The sequence below is a fragment of the Orcinus orca genome, chromosome 3 (genome assembly GCF_937001465.1).
Source record: "Orcinus orca chromosome 3, mOrcOrc1.1, whole genome shotgun sequence".
Classification (NCBI taxonomy): domain Eukaryota; kingdom Metazoa; phylum Chordata; class Mammalia; order Artiodactyla; family Delphinidae; genus Orcinus; species Orcinus orca.
Window position 1 is genome coordinate 175,842,273 of NC_064561.1, and position 17,163 is coordinate 175,859,435.

General features: G+C 44.6%; 1 protein-coding gene across 6 annotated transcripts in view; it reads left to right on the forward strand.

The window, feature by feature from the left end:
• Positions 1-17,163, forward strand: part of CTNND2 (catenin delta 2) — a 947,506-nt gene that overhangs the window by 800,655 nt on the left and 129,688 nt on the right. For all 6 annotated transcript variants that reach the window (XM_004274484.4, XM_033436579.2, XM_033436580.2 and 3 more), the window contains 2 exons: positions 283-400; positions 6,134-6,319. In XM_004274484.4, the coding sequence (XP_004274532.1) occupies positions 283-400; positions 6,134-6,319 (304 nt within the window). The remainder of the gene's footprint in view (positions 1-282; positions 401-6,133; positions 6,320-17,163) is intronic.

Sequence of the window (17,163 nt, forward strand, 5' to 3'; positions counted from 1 at the left end):
ATTGTAAATGAAGCAGACCTTGAAGACTTGGCCCAAGTCTCCCTTCTTAGCAGTCACAGGACTCTCACGGATAACGTGTTTGGAATTCTGCATTCTCCATTTAGAGAGTTTCCTTGCAGATATCTGTGACTCACCTAATTCCAGGATGCTTTTGTGGAGGCCGTCCCCCCCGATTAAATTATATTCTTGGTAAACCTGAAAAGGCAAGGAAAGTGTTTTGATTAAAACTATGAGAGGAGGTGACCACCGTGAAGGGCGCTGACACATCCTTTTGCTTTGCAGGAATGTTAGTTCAGCCGGAGAGGAGGCCCGCAGGAGGATGCGGGAATGTGATGGGCTCACGGATGCGCTGCTCTACGTGATTCAGTCTGCGCTGGGGAGCAGCGAGATCGATAGCAAGGTTTGTTGAATTTGCATAGGTGAAGCATCTTAGAGAAGAAGGATGCCCAGGGGACCAAACAGTGGCTAGCAAGGATGGAGAGTTAATGCGATGTTTACTACTTTCACTCTGAGATCTATATCGACGTTTAATCCTAGCCTAGAACTAGACACTTAATTCTTGATTAGTAGTGAATAAAAATTTAGATTAAGTTATTGAGTTATTGTAACTACAGGTGTTCCAGATGAGTGTATAAACTCTCACATACCAGGTTGCCCACAATCTTCTAGCTTTATTTTCTAAAATCCATTGGCAAAAGAAAAAGAAATATTAAAACTACCTGAGAGTTGAATAATCCTATATTCTTACACGATAGCTCTTGAACAACTTAATTTTGTCCAATGCCATGCAAGGAATGCCTGATGAAGTCTAAATAAGTGCCGTCAAAATGCTACATAAACGAGCCTGTCAAAGCATCCATCATCAGCGTCCATTCAGTGCTTTAGTTCTCAAACCAAAATAGAATTGGATGGGCTTCACCAGTGCTGAGCTATTTTGTTTTGTCTTCACTTGTCTTTTGATGAGTTTTGGTTCGTTTTCAATAAAAAATTTGTCATTTCATAATATCCTGGTATCAACACAGACTTTACTGATGCTTTCAAGTAATACATGTGATGAATGGGATACCTTAATAAGACCTTAATACATGTGATAGCTTAATAAGACCTTCTCCAGAGCCACTCTGTTGACATTTGGGTCCAGTTCTTTGCTGGGGGCTGCCCTGTGCACTGTAGGATGGTGGGCGGCATCCCTGGTCTCCACCCACTAGATGCCAGTAGCATCCTTCCCGCAGCCCAGTTGTGACAAACAAAAATGGCTCCAGATATTGCCAGATATACCATAGGGAGCCAAAAATTGGCCCTGGTTCTGAACCAAAGCCTCAATCCCATGGTTTTTAATACCAACTCGTCTTCGGAATTGCCTTTGGAACATTTAATAAATGCATGTGCCTAGACCCCATCACAGCCCCCTGAGTGAATCTGAGTGTCCAACTCTCGTCTCCGATTTCTATTCCTCTGAAAGTTCATCAGGTGATTCGATGTGCATCTTGGATTGAGAACCGCCCTAGTAGATACAGCTTTGAAATGGACACTAGTCGGGAATACGATATAATGTAACTTAGTTGTAAGGTCAGATAAAGAACAAATAAGAGTGATTTCATCCATTTAGTTACTCATTGGCATGGGGGTGATTTGCCACGGCGCTTCTCTACACATTAGAGTGACTGAAAAATTTAGAAAATTACTAAGAAAACTAGAAAACTAAATTACTAGAAAAGCTAGAAAATTCCTGATGCCTGAGCCCTACTCCCTAAAGTTTAGGACCCATGATATTTTCTGGGACTCTAGCCCTTTGAGTACCAGCTGACTCCAGTTATGACACTGTCTGTCATTTTATCACTGCCACTCAGTTACATTTGCATCCATTCATTTACTGTATATGACATCAATTTCAAAAGTGAAATATGATAGAAAAGATTTAATCAACCTCTCTTGTAAATGCCCTTAACAGCCATTTTAGACCTTTTAATATCATTGACAGGAAAGTTAAGTCCCTGAAGAAGCAACCAGTCAAGATGTCTTGAGTATTTACAGATACCTGTTAACACAATAGAGGAATTTTGAAAAGAGCTACTGAAGGTAATTCATAATTCACAGAAGCTGCAATGCCAAGGATCTTAATATTCAAAGTGGTAAAGACTAACGCAGGGGATGCTAAGCCCATGGATACCAAGCAAGCTTTAATAGTGTCTGGGCCTTGGAGTTGAGAATAAAATAAGTGTCAACAGCCTCTTGTCTTGGTCCAGTGCCCACCACTGGGTAAGGCAGCCTTCAGGAGCATGGTCCAAAATCAGAGCGTTGTGAGGCACGCACATCTTTCTTCTGATGTGTCAGAGGACCAGACTCCTCAGTCTCTCGGGACACCTTGGAGATTCTCCTTGTTAATGTCCGCCCACATTTCCCCCAAAAGAGGAAACTGAAAAACTGAGGACCACTTAGGGCTGGAGTCAGAAAACTCAGATATTCCTTGAAATCATGCCATTTGCAGCAACATGGATGGACCTAGAGATGCTCATACTAAGTGAAGTGAGTCAGACAAAGACAAATATCTGATACCGCTTATATGCAGACTCTAAAAAATATGACACAAATGAACTTATTTACAAACAGACTTAGAGACTTAGAAAACAAACTTATGGTTACCAAAGGGGAAAGATGGGAGGGAGAGGGGATAAATTGGGAGTTTGGGATTGATGTGCACACCACTATATTTAAACTAAATAATCAACAAGGACCTACTGTACAGCACAAGGAACTCTGCTCAATATTCTGTAATAAACTAAATGGGAAAAGAATTGGAGAAAGAATAGATACACGTATCTGTATAACTGAATCGCTTTGCTGTACACCTGAAACTAACACAATGTTGTAAATCAATGATGCTGCAATAGAAAATAAAAATTAAAAGAAGAAAAAACAGAAGACTCAGATATTCCTGATTGAGCAGCAAGAACACTGAGCTTGGCCCCGGGAGCGTGCTGGAAAACGTGCCATCTCGTCCTCCCGATGACCAAGGACAGGACCCGGGTGACCTCAGCTTTGAGACAAGGAGGATCCTTATAGCTGTTGAAAGGATCAAATGTGATAAACTACTCAGCAGTGCTCTGCTGGCCAGCATGTGCTATTGAGTTTTAACGTATTATTATTGTCCCATCACTTTCCACTCGGCCTTCTGTTTGGCCACTTCTGAGCTTTCTCAGTGACAAGTTAGAGGAGGGAAAAATGTGTGCACGCTGTCTTTGAGGCCAGCGAAGTTAATGAGTGCAAGAGCCTGGATTCCACGCACGCTCTCAGCTCAGCTCCTGGTAACTGGAACAGTTTGTTGAAAGGGTAACATATGGTGGAGCGTTCTACAGACAGCTTCCAAATTAGCCCTTTCTGATAGAAAATAAGGAGTCAAAATGACCCTGGTGACCAAGAGGAACTACTGAAAGCTCTGTTGACGGCAATGGATTTGGAAACCAAAACCACCAGCTGCCACCCACCTTCTGCTGGTGTCCCCAAGGAGGGCGGTGGCAGTCTTCTTTTTTTTCTTTTTTTCCTGCCCCTGCAGAGAAAAGCTCTTGACTTGGTAACCCTCCCAAACCAAGCTTAAGGAGAGATAAGTTCAACCCCTGGGGCCACCCCCATCCATCCCTCTCTACCACTTCCTCTGTCTCCCTTCTGCCCTCCCCATCCCCTCTCTGTCTCTCCTTCCTCTCCCCACCATCCAGCTTCTCTCAAAATCATCCCTCAGCCACAGGTAGATTATAAAACAATTCTCAAAACGGCGGATGTATTCCCCAGTGGTCATTTGTTAAACAGAGGCATGGAGGTGCCCCAGGGAAGATGAACAGCAGGATGAGAAAGGAGTTTATTCTCCCAAGTCTTTGATGTAAGAAAAATCAGTTTGAGCTGATTTAAAAATCATTCTGACTTATGCCATAACATTTTCTTTTCAGGGAGAGACTTTTCTCCCTTTCATGTATTGTCCTGTGTTTACCTGCTTTCATGCCGGTTCCTTTTTCGATGCTGAGAGGATGCTTGAAATAGAAGATCAAGTTGACTCAAAGCCTGTGGGATTAGCAGCCCATGAAACCTTGAGAAGCTGACAAGCAACGCTTGCAATGGCAAAGGTCCCAAAATATACCCTGAAAACTGGTTTTCCTGCTTGGTTTTCCTGCCCACAGTAGTCATGTCAAACATATACAGCGCCTTTTGCCAGATGCCAGTCATAGGTGGGAACAGTGCAGGATCTGGACCCTGGCAGCTCTCACCACCCTTCCAGTCCCAACCTAGGACTAGAAAAAGTGGAGCCATCTGGTATAAGTTACTGAAAGCTTCAGACCTCATCTGTAAAATGGAACGATCTTCCCTGCCTTGAATGGTGGCTGTCCCACAGTTGGTGCCTGAAAAATGATAGCCAAGTTGGCATGCTTTTAAAAAGACAACTTAGCTCTTCTTTTTCAGATTTTGTACGCCTGAAACTGACGTGACATTGTAAATCAACTAGACTTCAATAAAAAAATTTAAACTTAAAAAATAAAATAAAACTTATCTCCGTTCAATTTATTCTCCATCATTATCTTGTCCTTTGTAAAAATTTGGTATTTTTTTTCCTCTTCCCTCGGTTCCTCAAATCCAGGACAAAGGTCAAAAGGTTGATGCGCTGGTCTGAACGTTTGGTTCCCCCAAAATCCGTATGTTGAGACCTAATCTCCAATTTGGCAGTGGGGAGTTTGGGAGGAAGTAGGAGCACAGGGAGATTTCACACTTTGGCCAAGGTCACACAGCTCATTAAATGGCAGAGCCAGGACTACATCATGGACCCATCAGATCTGGGTCACAAGCTCTGGACCTCCCAGCAGTACCATCTCCACCATTGTTAATGATATAGATCCTTGTACAGCACTTGCTGTGTGCCAGGAACTCTTCTCAGTACCTACATACCGGGTTAGTTTCCTGTTGCTGCTATAACAAACAGCCACAAACATGGCAGCTTAAAAACATAAACTTATTATCTTACCATCTTAGACATCAGGAGTCCAAAAGGGGTCTTTTGGGGCTAAAATCAACGTGTCAACAGGGCTGCATTCCTTCTGGAGGCTTGAGGGAGGCATCTGTTTCCTTGTCTTTACAGCTTCTCAAGGCCGCCCACATTCCTTGTCTCATGGCCCCTTCCTGCATCTCTAAAGCCAGCAATAGCAGGTCACGTCCTTCTCACGGGGTTTCACTCTAACTCTTCTGCCTCCCTCTTTTGCTTATAGGACCCTCAGGATTCCATGCCCCCCACCCCCCGGATAATCCAGGGTAATCTCCCCAACTGATCAGCAACCTTAATTCCCTCCACCACATAACCTAACGTATTCACAGGTTTCAGAGACTAAGATGTCGACATCTTTGGGGCAGAGAGCCTTATTCTGCCTATCACATGTAAATACTCTAATTCCCGTATTCCACACAGCAGCCTAAAACGTGGCCACTATCATGGCCGTCTTACAGAGGAGGTTATGGTCACGGAGATATTGGGTGCACTGTCCAAATCTCACAGCCAGTGGTCAGAGACCTAGGGTTCTACAGGTATCCAGCTCTATGTGTGTCCTTAACCACCGTTTAACGCCCCTGCCAGGAAAATCAGCATGGAAACACTGATGCCCCCGGGTGAACACAGAACCCGGCTTGCCTGGGACCACCCTGGTTTGCACCTCTTGCCCTGTTTCACCCCCAGAAAGTGCCCTGGTAGATGGTAAATGTTAATGTCGCCCTCCCAGAACTGACAGAAATCCAGTTATCTGTGCTCTTGGTGGTTCAGAGCCCTAGTCCCCATGCGGCCATTGTCCGTAAGTGGACGCCATCTGGGACCTCTCGTGGTTGTGGGTTCTTCCTCGCTCACAAGTGAATTTCAATCAGTGGCAGCTGCTTAGAAAAGGACCTCTTGTTGATAAGTAGTATCTTTGGGGTGAGAAAATGTCTTAGGACTTTTCCAAGCTTCCCTAAATTCTTTCCACTGTGGCTGTCAAGGGAGCCATTAGGGGCAGCGGCTACATGCATCCAAAGAAAAATGTGTGTGTAAAGACGGATTGCTTTTCTGGGTGGAGGAGTGCTGGTTAGTTTTTATTCACTCCTCCTCCTTTTTTTTTTTTGGATTCTCCAGACCGTTGAAAACTGTGTGTGCATTTTAAGGAACCTTTCGTACCGGCTGGCAGCGGAAACGTCTCAGGGACAGCACCTGGGCACAGATGAGCTGGACGGGCTGCTCTGTGGTGAGGCCAATGGCAAAGATGCAGAGAGCTCCGGGTGCTGGGGCAAGAAGAAGAAGAAAAAGAAATCTCAAGATCAGGTGATGTGGGGACGCGCAGCTGCATGCAATCTTCCCTTGCCCTAATCACAACATGCATGTTTCGTCTGTGTCTGCAGGTGCAGGGCTCTGCGTTTCTAACATGCGGTCACATCACTAATGCGTCTGCACAGGCTTTCCGTGGGGATTTCATAGCTGAGACAGTGGAGCATTACCTGACTCCCCCCAGGTTCTGCAGCCACGCAAAGATAGGAAATCTCAAAAAGGGAAAGAGCCGCTTGAGTCCAGGGCAAGCTCTAAGGTTCCAGCTCACACAGTCGAGTCAGATGCAGGCGCTGATTCTTCTGTGTCGATGCACACATTTATTGCGGCCCTTGCGGGGGCCAGGCGGGTGCCTTGCAGGTGGTACAGTTGCACAGGATAGGTGTGGTCTAAGAAGGGAAGCTGTGGAGAGAGGCGCAGAAATCCAACATATATTGTATAGGTCATTTGGGAACTTTTGGACATGCAATCTTGCACTTATTGTTGGAAAACGGAATAATTCACAGCTCTCCCGACAGAATGCCATTAGAAGCTTGGCCTTGGGGGGCAATTCCGGTTACTCCAGATAGCTGTCCGGCTGGAGAGGCCTCTTCAAAATGGAACGGCCTTTCCTCCAGCAGCTGTCGGTTGCCCTGCATTGAAGTAAAGGCCCACAGGCTGTGATTCTCAGCCTTGGCAAAAACAGAACAGCCTCCAGCCCTGCCCCTCGGGAGCCTCTGGGAGGTAGAACCCCTCACCCACCAGGCCCCCAGGTAAGGGAGTAATGAGAAAAAGTGCCCGTCCTGTGGCTGCCAGAAACCCCTGCTACTGAGATCTTCCCGTCTCCTCCGGACACTGTGGTCATGTTCCCAGCCTTCCCCTGACACTGTGGTTATACCTCCAGCCTTGCCCTGGACGCTATGGTTGTATCTCCAGCTGCTGAGGGTCCTATAAACCCAAGATCTGACTGTCCTCAGGAGTGGATGACTGAGAAAGTGGGACAGAATCCCCAACATGCTCTCTTGCCAGATTTTTAATTCAAAATAAATTTTCAAAAATATCTGTTTAGGTCACAGCACACTATTTTCTAAACTATTTTTGGAAAAGTTTAACTCCGAGTGAGGGTTAAAGGAACTATTTTATTCACGGTGAGGATTAATGGGAATGTGTCCTTAAATATAATTCCTACATTTAACCTGAATGTGTCAGTGTTAGCATTTTTGTAGGTTACAGTTCTCAAGGTGTTTGTAGCCCCTGAGGCTCCAGGTCTTTCTACAGCTTCTGGATCTGTATGTTCCAGCTTAAACACGCCTATAATTTAGGAGATACAGTCTCATTGCCTCTTTGACGGTGACCTTCCACTCTGAGAAATAAATCCCCAGCCCTGCTTTTTCTCCTGTCCTGGATCAGTACTCTGTGTCTTCCATCTCCCCCTGAACTGGAGGAGCCTTTTGGGAGTATTGAGCCATGGTTCTTAATTCTGCCTCTTAGAACCCTCCTACCAGGGGGGATGCAGTGGTTAGCCAGCACCTGCCATGTGCCAAGTATTATACTAAGTGATGTCACACATTTCAGTTATCCTACCTGGTACTTAAGGGCGCCAAATGATTATGGGTTCTGAATATTTTTCAATATCAAATAAGTTAAAGATGGCCTAACAAAGGTACATGGGTTCTTCTCATGGTTTCCTTTTGTGGTATTGTATACCATGGGGCCCAGTCCCTACACTGCTTTACCCTGGAAAGCAAGCTCAATAAAGTTGAAAGGAAGAAAAGCCTATGGGCAAGAATATAGTGCTTTACAGTCTACCCTGTGATCAAAATCACCTGAATCTCACCTACAACCTAATGATTCAGAACCTCTGGGATGGGCCCAGGCAACTTTGGAAATCAGATTTGTGGAAGTCCATTAATATGACATTAGCCTTGGCAGGCAGAATGAAAGAAAGAAAGAGAGAAAGAGAGAGGGAGGGAGGGAGGAAGAAAGAAAAGAAAGAAAGAAAAACTTTAAACTGAGGTTAAATTCACTCTGATTTCATGGTTTTCTCTTTAGTCTATGGCTTAGATTTTGAAGCACAGCCTTCTGACAGCTTCTGTGCCTGGCCCTGGTGTCTCCTTTAGTAAGATTCTGCCCCGACACTGAACCCTTTTCCCAACTCTGCCAAGGTGTGCTCTGGTGGCTTGAGGTCTTTCAAATGACAGGTGAGATTAGGAGTTGATTGGGTCCAGAGAAGCCAGGGGTCAGAAGAGAACATTCATGGACATCACGCCAAGATAGAGCCCTTCTTCCAAGGGGCTTAGCTGCTTCCATGAAACCTCATGGTGAGCGATATTCCACCTCAGAACGCTGTACTTCAAACCATAATTTATGACATCAGTGAGCTCTCTTCTAAGTTCAGTCCACTAAAATGATGAGTAGAATCTTACGATTTTTGCCTGAAATCTAAATGAAAATGAGTACAGTCTGTTCCATTTTTCTTCTTACAATATTCTTTTAAGGGAGAAAAAAATAATTTCTTTAAGAAAGTTTTGCTGAAACCACCGTAAGTTAAAACACAATGGAACTTTGTTGTTTATAAAGAAGCTTCAAAGTTATTTCAACCAAATGATAGTTTTAAAAAATGTTTTCAAACTGTTCTCCCACATAATATAAAAATATTTTGAAGTGCCAGGAAATTCAGTATCAAGCTTAATGAGGATGTAAACAGATGGAGTGTTAGGTTTGCAGCTATAAAAATGGTCAGATATTATACATCCCCTGGAACCTCTACTGCTCATAAAGTCAGTCTCTTTAAAGAATAGGTAGTGATTATAGAAAGTGTATAATACAAAGTGAAATGAAGAAAGAGGTATATAGAGATAGATACAATGCAGATAAAACCTGGCCAGTTTAGTAAAATATGTGTCATATGCAAATTCAAAATATATGCATGTACCAAAAATATGTTTTTTTAGAAAAAGTGCAGTACATCAAAGATGATGGAAGATAGTGACTGATTCTTCTTATATGTAAATTTTCTACAATGGGCATTACAATTGTCATCTTTTCAAATATTATTTTAAAATAATATTCAAAAAGGAACTAACTGAGCAAGTCAGTGTTTGTTTATGCAAGTGTATATGCTTTTTTGTCTTAAATTTGAGTTGCCTCAGAGAAAGGCATAAGATAAAATGAAAAGTTGTCTAATTCACGGCAGATCCTTACCAGGACGGAGGAGCCAGAGGTTTTACCAGGAAGCAAAAGTGATGAAAATCCTAATATTGGTTTAGTGATTGACTCTGTCACTTGCTGAATTCCAGAAATTTATGTTGACTTTCACCTTGGGCATTGGTATTCTGTACCTTTGGAAAATACTATACTTTGCAGGTCAGATTTAGTTATAATAAAAATCTTGCAAACGTTCTTTTAGATCCTTGATAGGGATAATTCAAGAAAATATGTGATACAGAACCATCAGATGTAAGCCCCTGTGTGTGGCTGTATTGGACACTTCCATGCATCGTATTCTGGTCCAAAAGGACGTTGGAAATTCATTAATTTCTGACTTTGTGTTCAGCGCGTATCGCTGAATTATAAGAAATGACTGGTTTCTCTAGTAGCTCTTTTCAATTAGACCCTCTGCCAAAGCAGTCTACATGCCATGTGCCAAGAGGCATATCTCACCCAGCACAGTCCTCACCGCTGCTGGCAGGGCTTTGTGCCAGCAGCCTGGCAGAGCAGGGCAGGGGTGGCAATCCGAAGATTGAGGTCCAGGGAAATAGCAGTAGACAAAATTGATATAGCTGCTTTCCCACCCTTTGTAGAAATAAGCATTTTTGTTTGTTTTTCAATTTGGCATGTGACCAAGGTTCCTGCGATGGTGTCCGGGGATCAGTGGTGCTCAAACGTGGATTAGAGGTAACAGGATACTGCTGGCTGATGGCCCGAGCAGACCTGGGCCTTCAAGACCTACTCTGTGTGAACTTGGCTGTGTACAGAGAAACCCGCAGTGAAAAACAGAAGGAAAACAAGCAAGATCTCCTAGAGTTCAAAAATCTCTCTTCTGCTTGAATCACCTCTGAATTTTTTAGTTCACAGGGGTATTTATATATCCACATGGGTGAGGATGTAAACCTATCAGAATTCAAAGGTGATTCTGATCCAGCATTTTTATACGATCAACTTTCTCTCCCTCCTGATAATCTTTGTTTAGTGAGCTGGGATCAATTTAAGAGAAGTATTATTCCTCTTTTTCATCTCTTTTCTAGGTGGTTGATGCCAAATGCATAGATTGTGGGAAGTTTCACTTAAGATATCAGCATGATATCTTATCCACAAAAGCAGTAGTATTGGGCTTCCATGTAAAACCTTTAAGACCCCTTAATTTCTTCCATGACTATAGACATGTCTCCACAGAAGCTCAAGGCCTTTAACCTGCATGCTTTCCCAGAGCAGCCCAGCCCAACCCAGCCCAGTGCAGCCCAACCCAGCCCAGCCCAGCCCAGCCCAGCCCAGCCCAGCCCAGCTCAGCCCAGCCCAGCACAGCACAGCATAGCACAGCCCAGCACAGCACAGCACAGCCCAGCCCAGCCCAGCCCAGCCCAGCCCAGCCCAGCCCAGCACAGCCCAGCACAGCCCAGCACAGCCCAGCACAGCACAGCACAGCCCAGCACAGCACAGCACAGCACAGCCCAGCACAGCCCAACTCAGCCCAGCCCAGCCCAGCACAGCCCAGCACAGCCCAGCACAGCCCAGCACAGCACAGCACAGCACAGCCCAACTAAGCACAGCCCAGCCCAGCCCAGCTCAGCCCAGCACAGCACAGCACAGCATAGCCCAGCACAGCCCAGCCCAGCCCAGCCCAACTCAGCACAGCCCAGCCCAGCCCAGCCCAGCCCAGCCCAGCCCAGCCCAGCCAGCCCAGCCCAGCCCAGCATCCCGCAGGCCATCTCCTCACTTATGCTCACGCTGCTCCTCTGTCCAGCATTCCCCTTCCCTTCTTCCACTCCTTGGAGAATCATCCTTTAAAACCAAGTAAAACATCACTTTCACCCTTTCAAGAGTTCTCCCAAGTTAAAGTGAATCCTTCTCTCATCTGCATCTGCATGGTTTTATTTAAACTTCTCCTCCAATGCTCATCTCATTATCAGTCACATACAGCTGTTGATCTCCTAGAGGGAGAATTTTCTGAGGGGCAAGACTGTGTGGGTCTTCTTTCCATCTTAGCCCAAGGCCCAGCACCAGCTGTGCTGAATGGCAGTCCAGCTGTGGTCCACTGGGCCTCTAGCTCTTGCTGTGGGGTTGTTGCCAGTCGGTGGTCCCAGCCTCATCCATTGTCTTCTTGGGACACTTGACCTCCCACGGCTGCTGTGAGCCAGGAGCGCTGCATAGCGCTTCTCTGTGGTTCAGGCTGTTCCTCCGCTTCTCAGGGCAGTGCTGGATTTTATTACCTTCTGACTCTGCGATCACCAGCAAACCTAATGAACCCTCTAGATCTTGATAATCATCTGAGAACTTGCAGTTCATGTCAACAAGTGTAGATGCATGTATCTCAAAGTACCCCTCGAGAAGCAGTACTTTGATCACACCAGACTAAAAGATGCTTAGTTCTGAAGATGTCAGTGTGTGACATACGTAAATGGGATTAGATGCCATGAAATCCCATCCCCTGAAAAGTGTCCTTGGAGTTTCAGGACTTTGGATTGGGGGCCGCCTCAAGAGACTCACGCATAGCCCACTGTGTCCCGTGGCTGCTGTTGGCCCAGAAGTGAGACTCTGAGAATAAACAGCAATCAATGTCCCAAAACACAAAAATGAATTTTATTGCTAGTTTAAATCAGTACATTGCAGATTTGAATTTTAAACTTACTTAAATTTTAAATAAGTTTCTCCTTGAGACAAAATATATATTAATTATAAGGAAAAATATTATATCTATAAAAATATTTAAATAACTTCAAAAAATTTTATAAATATTTATATTAATAAATACATGCACACGTAATATGTAAACAATATACGAGTAAAATAGCAATAAGCTACAAGAAGAAAATAATGCACACACCCCCATCATCTTCCCTTCTAGTGTGAGCCACAATAGAAATGTATACCTGGGCCTCTAATCCTCTCTGATCTCTTTCTCTCTGTATTTATGCATAGCTTTGTTTAACCTTTCAAAATACAATTATACGATATTGGTTGGAGTGTGAGTTAAGACACATCGTACCACATCAGACAGCCAAGTTCATAGTGACTTAGAGAAGACAAGTGTGTTTCCCGCTAGTGTAAAAGTCGGCGCTGCTGGCGGCTCTGGTCTGCAGAATCTCCGGAGGCTCCTTAGATCTGTCATGCTCACCTCTTTAGGATGCTGCCCTCCTCCTCATGGTCCAAAGATGGCTCTGTATCCAGAGTCCAGGAGCAGAAATGGAGCCAAGAAGACAGAGGGGAGTACCCTTTCCTCTAGAACTGCCCCCGCTGAATGTCACACACATCACTGTTGCCTACACCCTCTCCGTCTGGATGGGACACATTAGCACCTGAGTTACAGGGGTGACTGGGATGTGTAGTGTTTTTGTGGGGCAACCGTGACCCTAGGCGAACCTTGGGCATTCTCTTAACCAAAGGGAAAAGGGGTACAGTGGCATACTAAGGGGCTGCAGTAGGAGTTCTCTACCTCAGTAAGGAGGGATATTTTATCATTGAAATGGTTTAGAATTGTCTGCACAGGGTAATAAGAAAGACCAACTTTCATCCATTTTGCTGTTTGCAAATTCTCTGCAGACAGTGTAGCCCCCGATTACCTGCAGCCAGGTGACTGGCACACCACTGAAGGGAAGGACAGGTGTGGGCGCTGCACCCACCCTGCCTCGCTCTGCAGGCTGTTGTAGACGCTCTATCACTTGGCTCTGCGTGACCTCTCTCCTTGCCAGTAAATAGTCATCTACACCAGAATATGGAAAAGGCTACCAAGAATTCCATTGTAGGGGTCTGCCGTGTTGTATGAACCAGTCCCCGATGATCAGAGAATTAGGTTGCTCCCAAATTTTAACTAACGTAAACTGCAGTCAACATCCGTGTAGTTAAATCTCGCCTATATCCTTAATCACTTCTCAGGGATAAATTCTTAAAAGTAAAACATCTAGTTTTACTTTTACAGAGAATGCTTTTCAGGCTCTGGCGACATAGCCAGAATCTGTCTTAACCACTCCGGATGGCAGTGACAGACAGTGTGAGTACGTTTTGATTTGCTTTATTATCACCTGATGGATCTGCCCCTTTGTGACATGCTTGATGCTTTTAAGTCCTCGTTTCCTAATATCACAGGTGGTTTTTCTTTCTTCCAGGCAGTTTCCGTTTCCTTATTAGTAACCATACTTTCTCGTTTGTGGCTTAATACCATTTCCTTTCTGACCATCTGCTGATTTCAGCTGCCGCTCATCCCTCACGGCTGGTAGCAGTGTAGTCTCGCTCTGCTGTCACCTCACCGTATGCCAGGAGCTTGGTGACTCAAGACATGCTATTTCATGTCCTCAAAGCAATAAGTTGCATGCGCCCACAAAGATCACGGCTGCACAGTTCTGTGCAGTGACTGTCCTTTGCCACTCCCTGTGAATGAGTGAGATGCTTCTTCTTCTGCGCCTCTCATATAAAATTTATCCCATCGCCTAGAAATGCTGCTTTTCCACTTTCAGTGGGTTTACAGACTTAACGCTCAATCTTTGGTGACTCATTTAGGTTGTGTTTACATTTTGCCATTCGGTACTCCACACCATCAGTCAATAGTCTGTGTCTTACAGACTAGACCTGGGTTTCTCAGCCTTGGCACTGTTGACATTTGGAGCCGGGTAATTCCCTGTGGTAGGTCTATCCTGGGCATTGTGGGATGTTTATCAGCATCACTGGCTTCTACCCAGTAGACACCCATCAATAGCACCGCTTTCCCTAGTTGTGACAACCAAAACTGTCTCCAGACATTGCCAACTATCCCCTTGGGTGTTAAAATCACTCCAGTTGAAAACCACTGTATTAGACTGTCTTTGAGGGATGTATCACCAAAGATATAAACAAGCAAGCCTACAGGACTACCTCAAGGAAGTTGGCGAGTCAGGGACAGAGTCCCTTGAAAAAGCAGGTAGTAGGGTGAGTCATAGCCCAGGTTTCCCTAGATGTGGATGAGAAGTTAGGAGCAGAGAGAATTCTAGGTGAGCATTACTAGTGTTCCAGTTGGTTCCATCAGGATGACTTGGGGAAGCGGCGAGCGAGCCCGGTGATGCAGACCAGCCTTGATAACACTCCTCTTTGGGCACAACACAGTGGCCGCCTTGTGCCAATGTCTGGAGCTCACAGCATCACCCGCCTCCCTCCCGCCTTCTCCTGAGGGGTGTGCGCCCACACAGGCACGGAAGTGAGTCAGCAAGTCTGTCCCTGAATGTCTTTTGTTCTGAAGCCTTTTTTGGGAAACACCATAGCCGATCTCACCTTTAAGACAGGTTTCTAATCTCTCAAATGCAAAATTCCCCGTATCTTTTGCAAGGAGAGCCTGGAGACACGTGTACCACATGAATACGAGTCACTGGCTGTCACCTCTGTCCTCTCTTTCCGTAGGTTCAGCCTCCCTGTAGTCGACGGCTTCTGAACAGCTCCCAGGGGGAGTCAGACGCCCGAGCTACCCTTGCCTTCCAAATTCCCAAGCGTCAACACAAAAATCATTTCTCCTTTGGCTTTTGACAGTTGCTTGGAGTTTTTTTTCCTAATAACCATTACTTCCATTCCCTTGCCCTCCTCCTTTTCCCCCTTCCCTCCCCGCATTAGCTGAAAGTGATGACGAAGCACGGTCAGGGCAAAAATCAATTAGTAACTGCTGTTCAGACCAAACCAAGCGACAGTGGCCAACGGTGGGTGGACCGTGTTTAGGTTGTGGCTCTTCAAAGTACTCAGCACTGGCTGCAGCCTAATTTACCCAAACCCTGCATGAAGGAACATTCCCTGACAGTTTCCCATTTTAGAGCCATTTTCTCTTCCTGCATTCTGTGATGTGTAACTTCAGCTGGGAGGCAAGAGTGGGATTTTAAAATCAGACTGTTTTCCTGTCACTGCACATCCACTCCCTTTCCCTTGCAGTACCTCTGGCCCATTTATGTCACCGAAATCCCTTTAAAAGAAAAGTGAGCCTGCGCACATGCTGACTGTCATTCTCTGTCGCTGGTAGAGAAATTTAGGCACTAGAGATGCATTCCGCTGGTGAAGAGGCCTTTTCTATTTGTGTTCCAAAGATACGGCAGCGAAAGCTCTTTTCTTTACATAGACTGGAATGGCTGTGACATATGCGACAGAAGGAGCTGTGTATTTTAGCAGCGCTCCTCCCAGAATGTAAATCCTTCTTCCATGTAGGCGAGAACGTCTTGTTAGCATCTCCGTGGTACCCAACCCGGCGCCTTGGAAGTAGAAACTGGGGTAGTTGTAAGCTCCTTCAGAGGGAGGAGCTGAAATTCCCTCATTAATTCTTCTCATTCAGTAGGGGCTTTTATGAATGTAATAATTAATCTCGTGAGCCACCGTCCCCTGAAGAATCCATTTACACAGTCTCTTTGTAAAGTGTACAGACATCTTTACTTTCTGGTTTTTGAACTTTCTGATTTTTTTTTTTTTTTTTTGACGGTACCATGCAGCATGTGGGATCTTAGTTCCCCGACCAGGGATCAAACCCACACCCCCTGCACTGAGATCGCACAGTCCACCGGACCTCCAGGGAGGTCCCTGAACTTTCTGATTTTTATCCCTAAGTCAGACCTCTCTTTTCATATAAGGAGCAAATGGCTTCCATGATTCCATCCTCAAACCAGCTAAGAGAGAAATCTTCAAAATAGAATTTAAGCTCTAAGGAGAAGTAAAAGTATTAAAAGCCAGTCTAAAGAAAGGCTTTTTTTAAAAAAAAAAAACCCACACATTGAGCCCATTCCCACAGCTGTGTGATTTTCTTCCTAAGCAGGCATTCCTTACAGTCAGTGGCCAGTGTGTATCTCCTTCCCTGACCGTGACTACATCAAAAACCACTGTGTCCAGATTTCAGCAGACCCTTGGCTTCTAACATGGGAGTGTCTTATTCTCCTCCTTTTTAAAAATGTTTGAGCACTACCTTCTCGGAGAGAGAATACATATTTTCAATTCTAACAATTTTGGATAGTGAATGATATAAACTGTTCACTTATTTGTTTTATTGATATTAGTTGTACAGTCATACATTTAAAGCCAGTCAAGCAAAGTACTGATACATAAAAAGGAAGGAAATGATGCCATTTGCAGCAACATGGATGGACCTAGAGTTTGTCATACTGAGTGAAGTAAGTCAGAGAAAGACCAGTATCATATGATATCGCTTGTATGTGGAATCTTAAAAAATGATACAAATGAACTTATTTACAAAACAGAAATAGACTCACAGACATAGAAAACAAACTTATGGTTACCAAAGGGGGAAGGAGGAGAGGGATAAATTAGGAGTATGGGATTGACAGATTCCAACTATCAATACTACACGTAAAATAGATAAGCAATAAGGATTTACTATATAACACAGGGAACCATGTTCAATATCTTGTAATAACCTATAATGGAAAATAGTCTGATAAATATACATATATATATAACTGAAAAAATATATATATATATATAACCGAAAAACAAAAGTGCTGATAATATGTTAGTGAATGTGGTGCTACTTGGGATGACAAGTCAGTCTGTTGGTTTGTTCTGTGATCTACTGTCAGCATAATCCTGCCTTACACACTCCTTCTTTGCTGCCAGCCTGGCCCCAAAAGAGCTTCCAGGGCAGGACAGCCAGGGTGTAGCTGGAGGGTCCTCGTAACACTGACACCAAACTTTCTTAG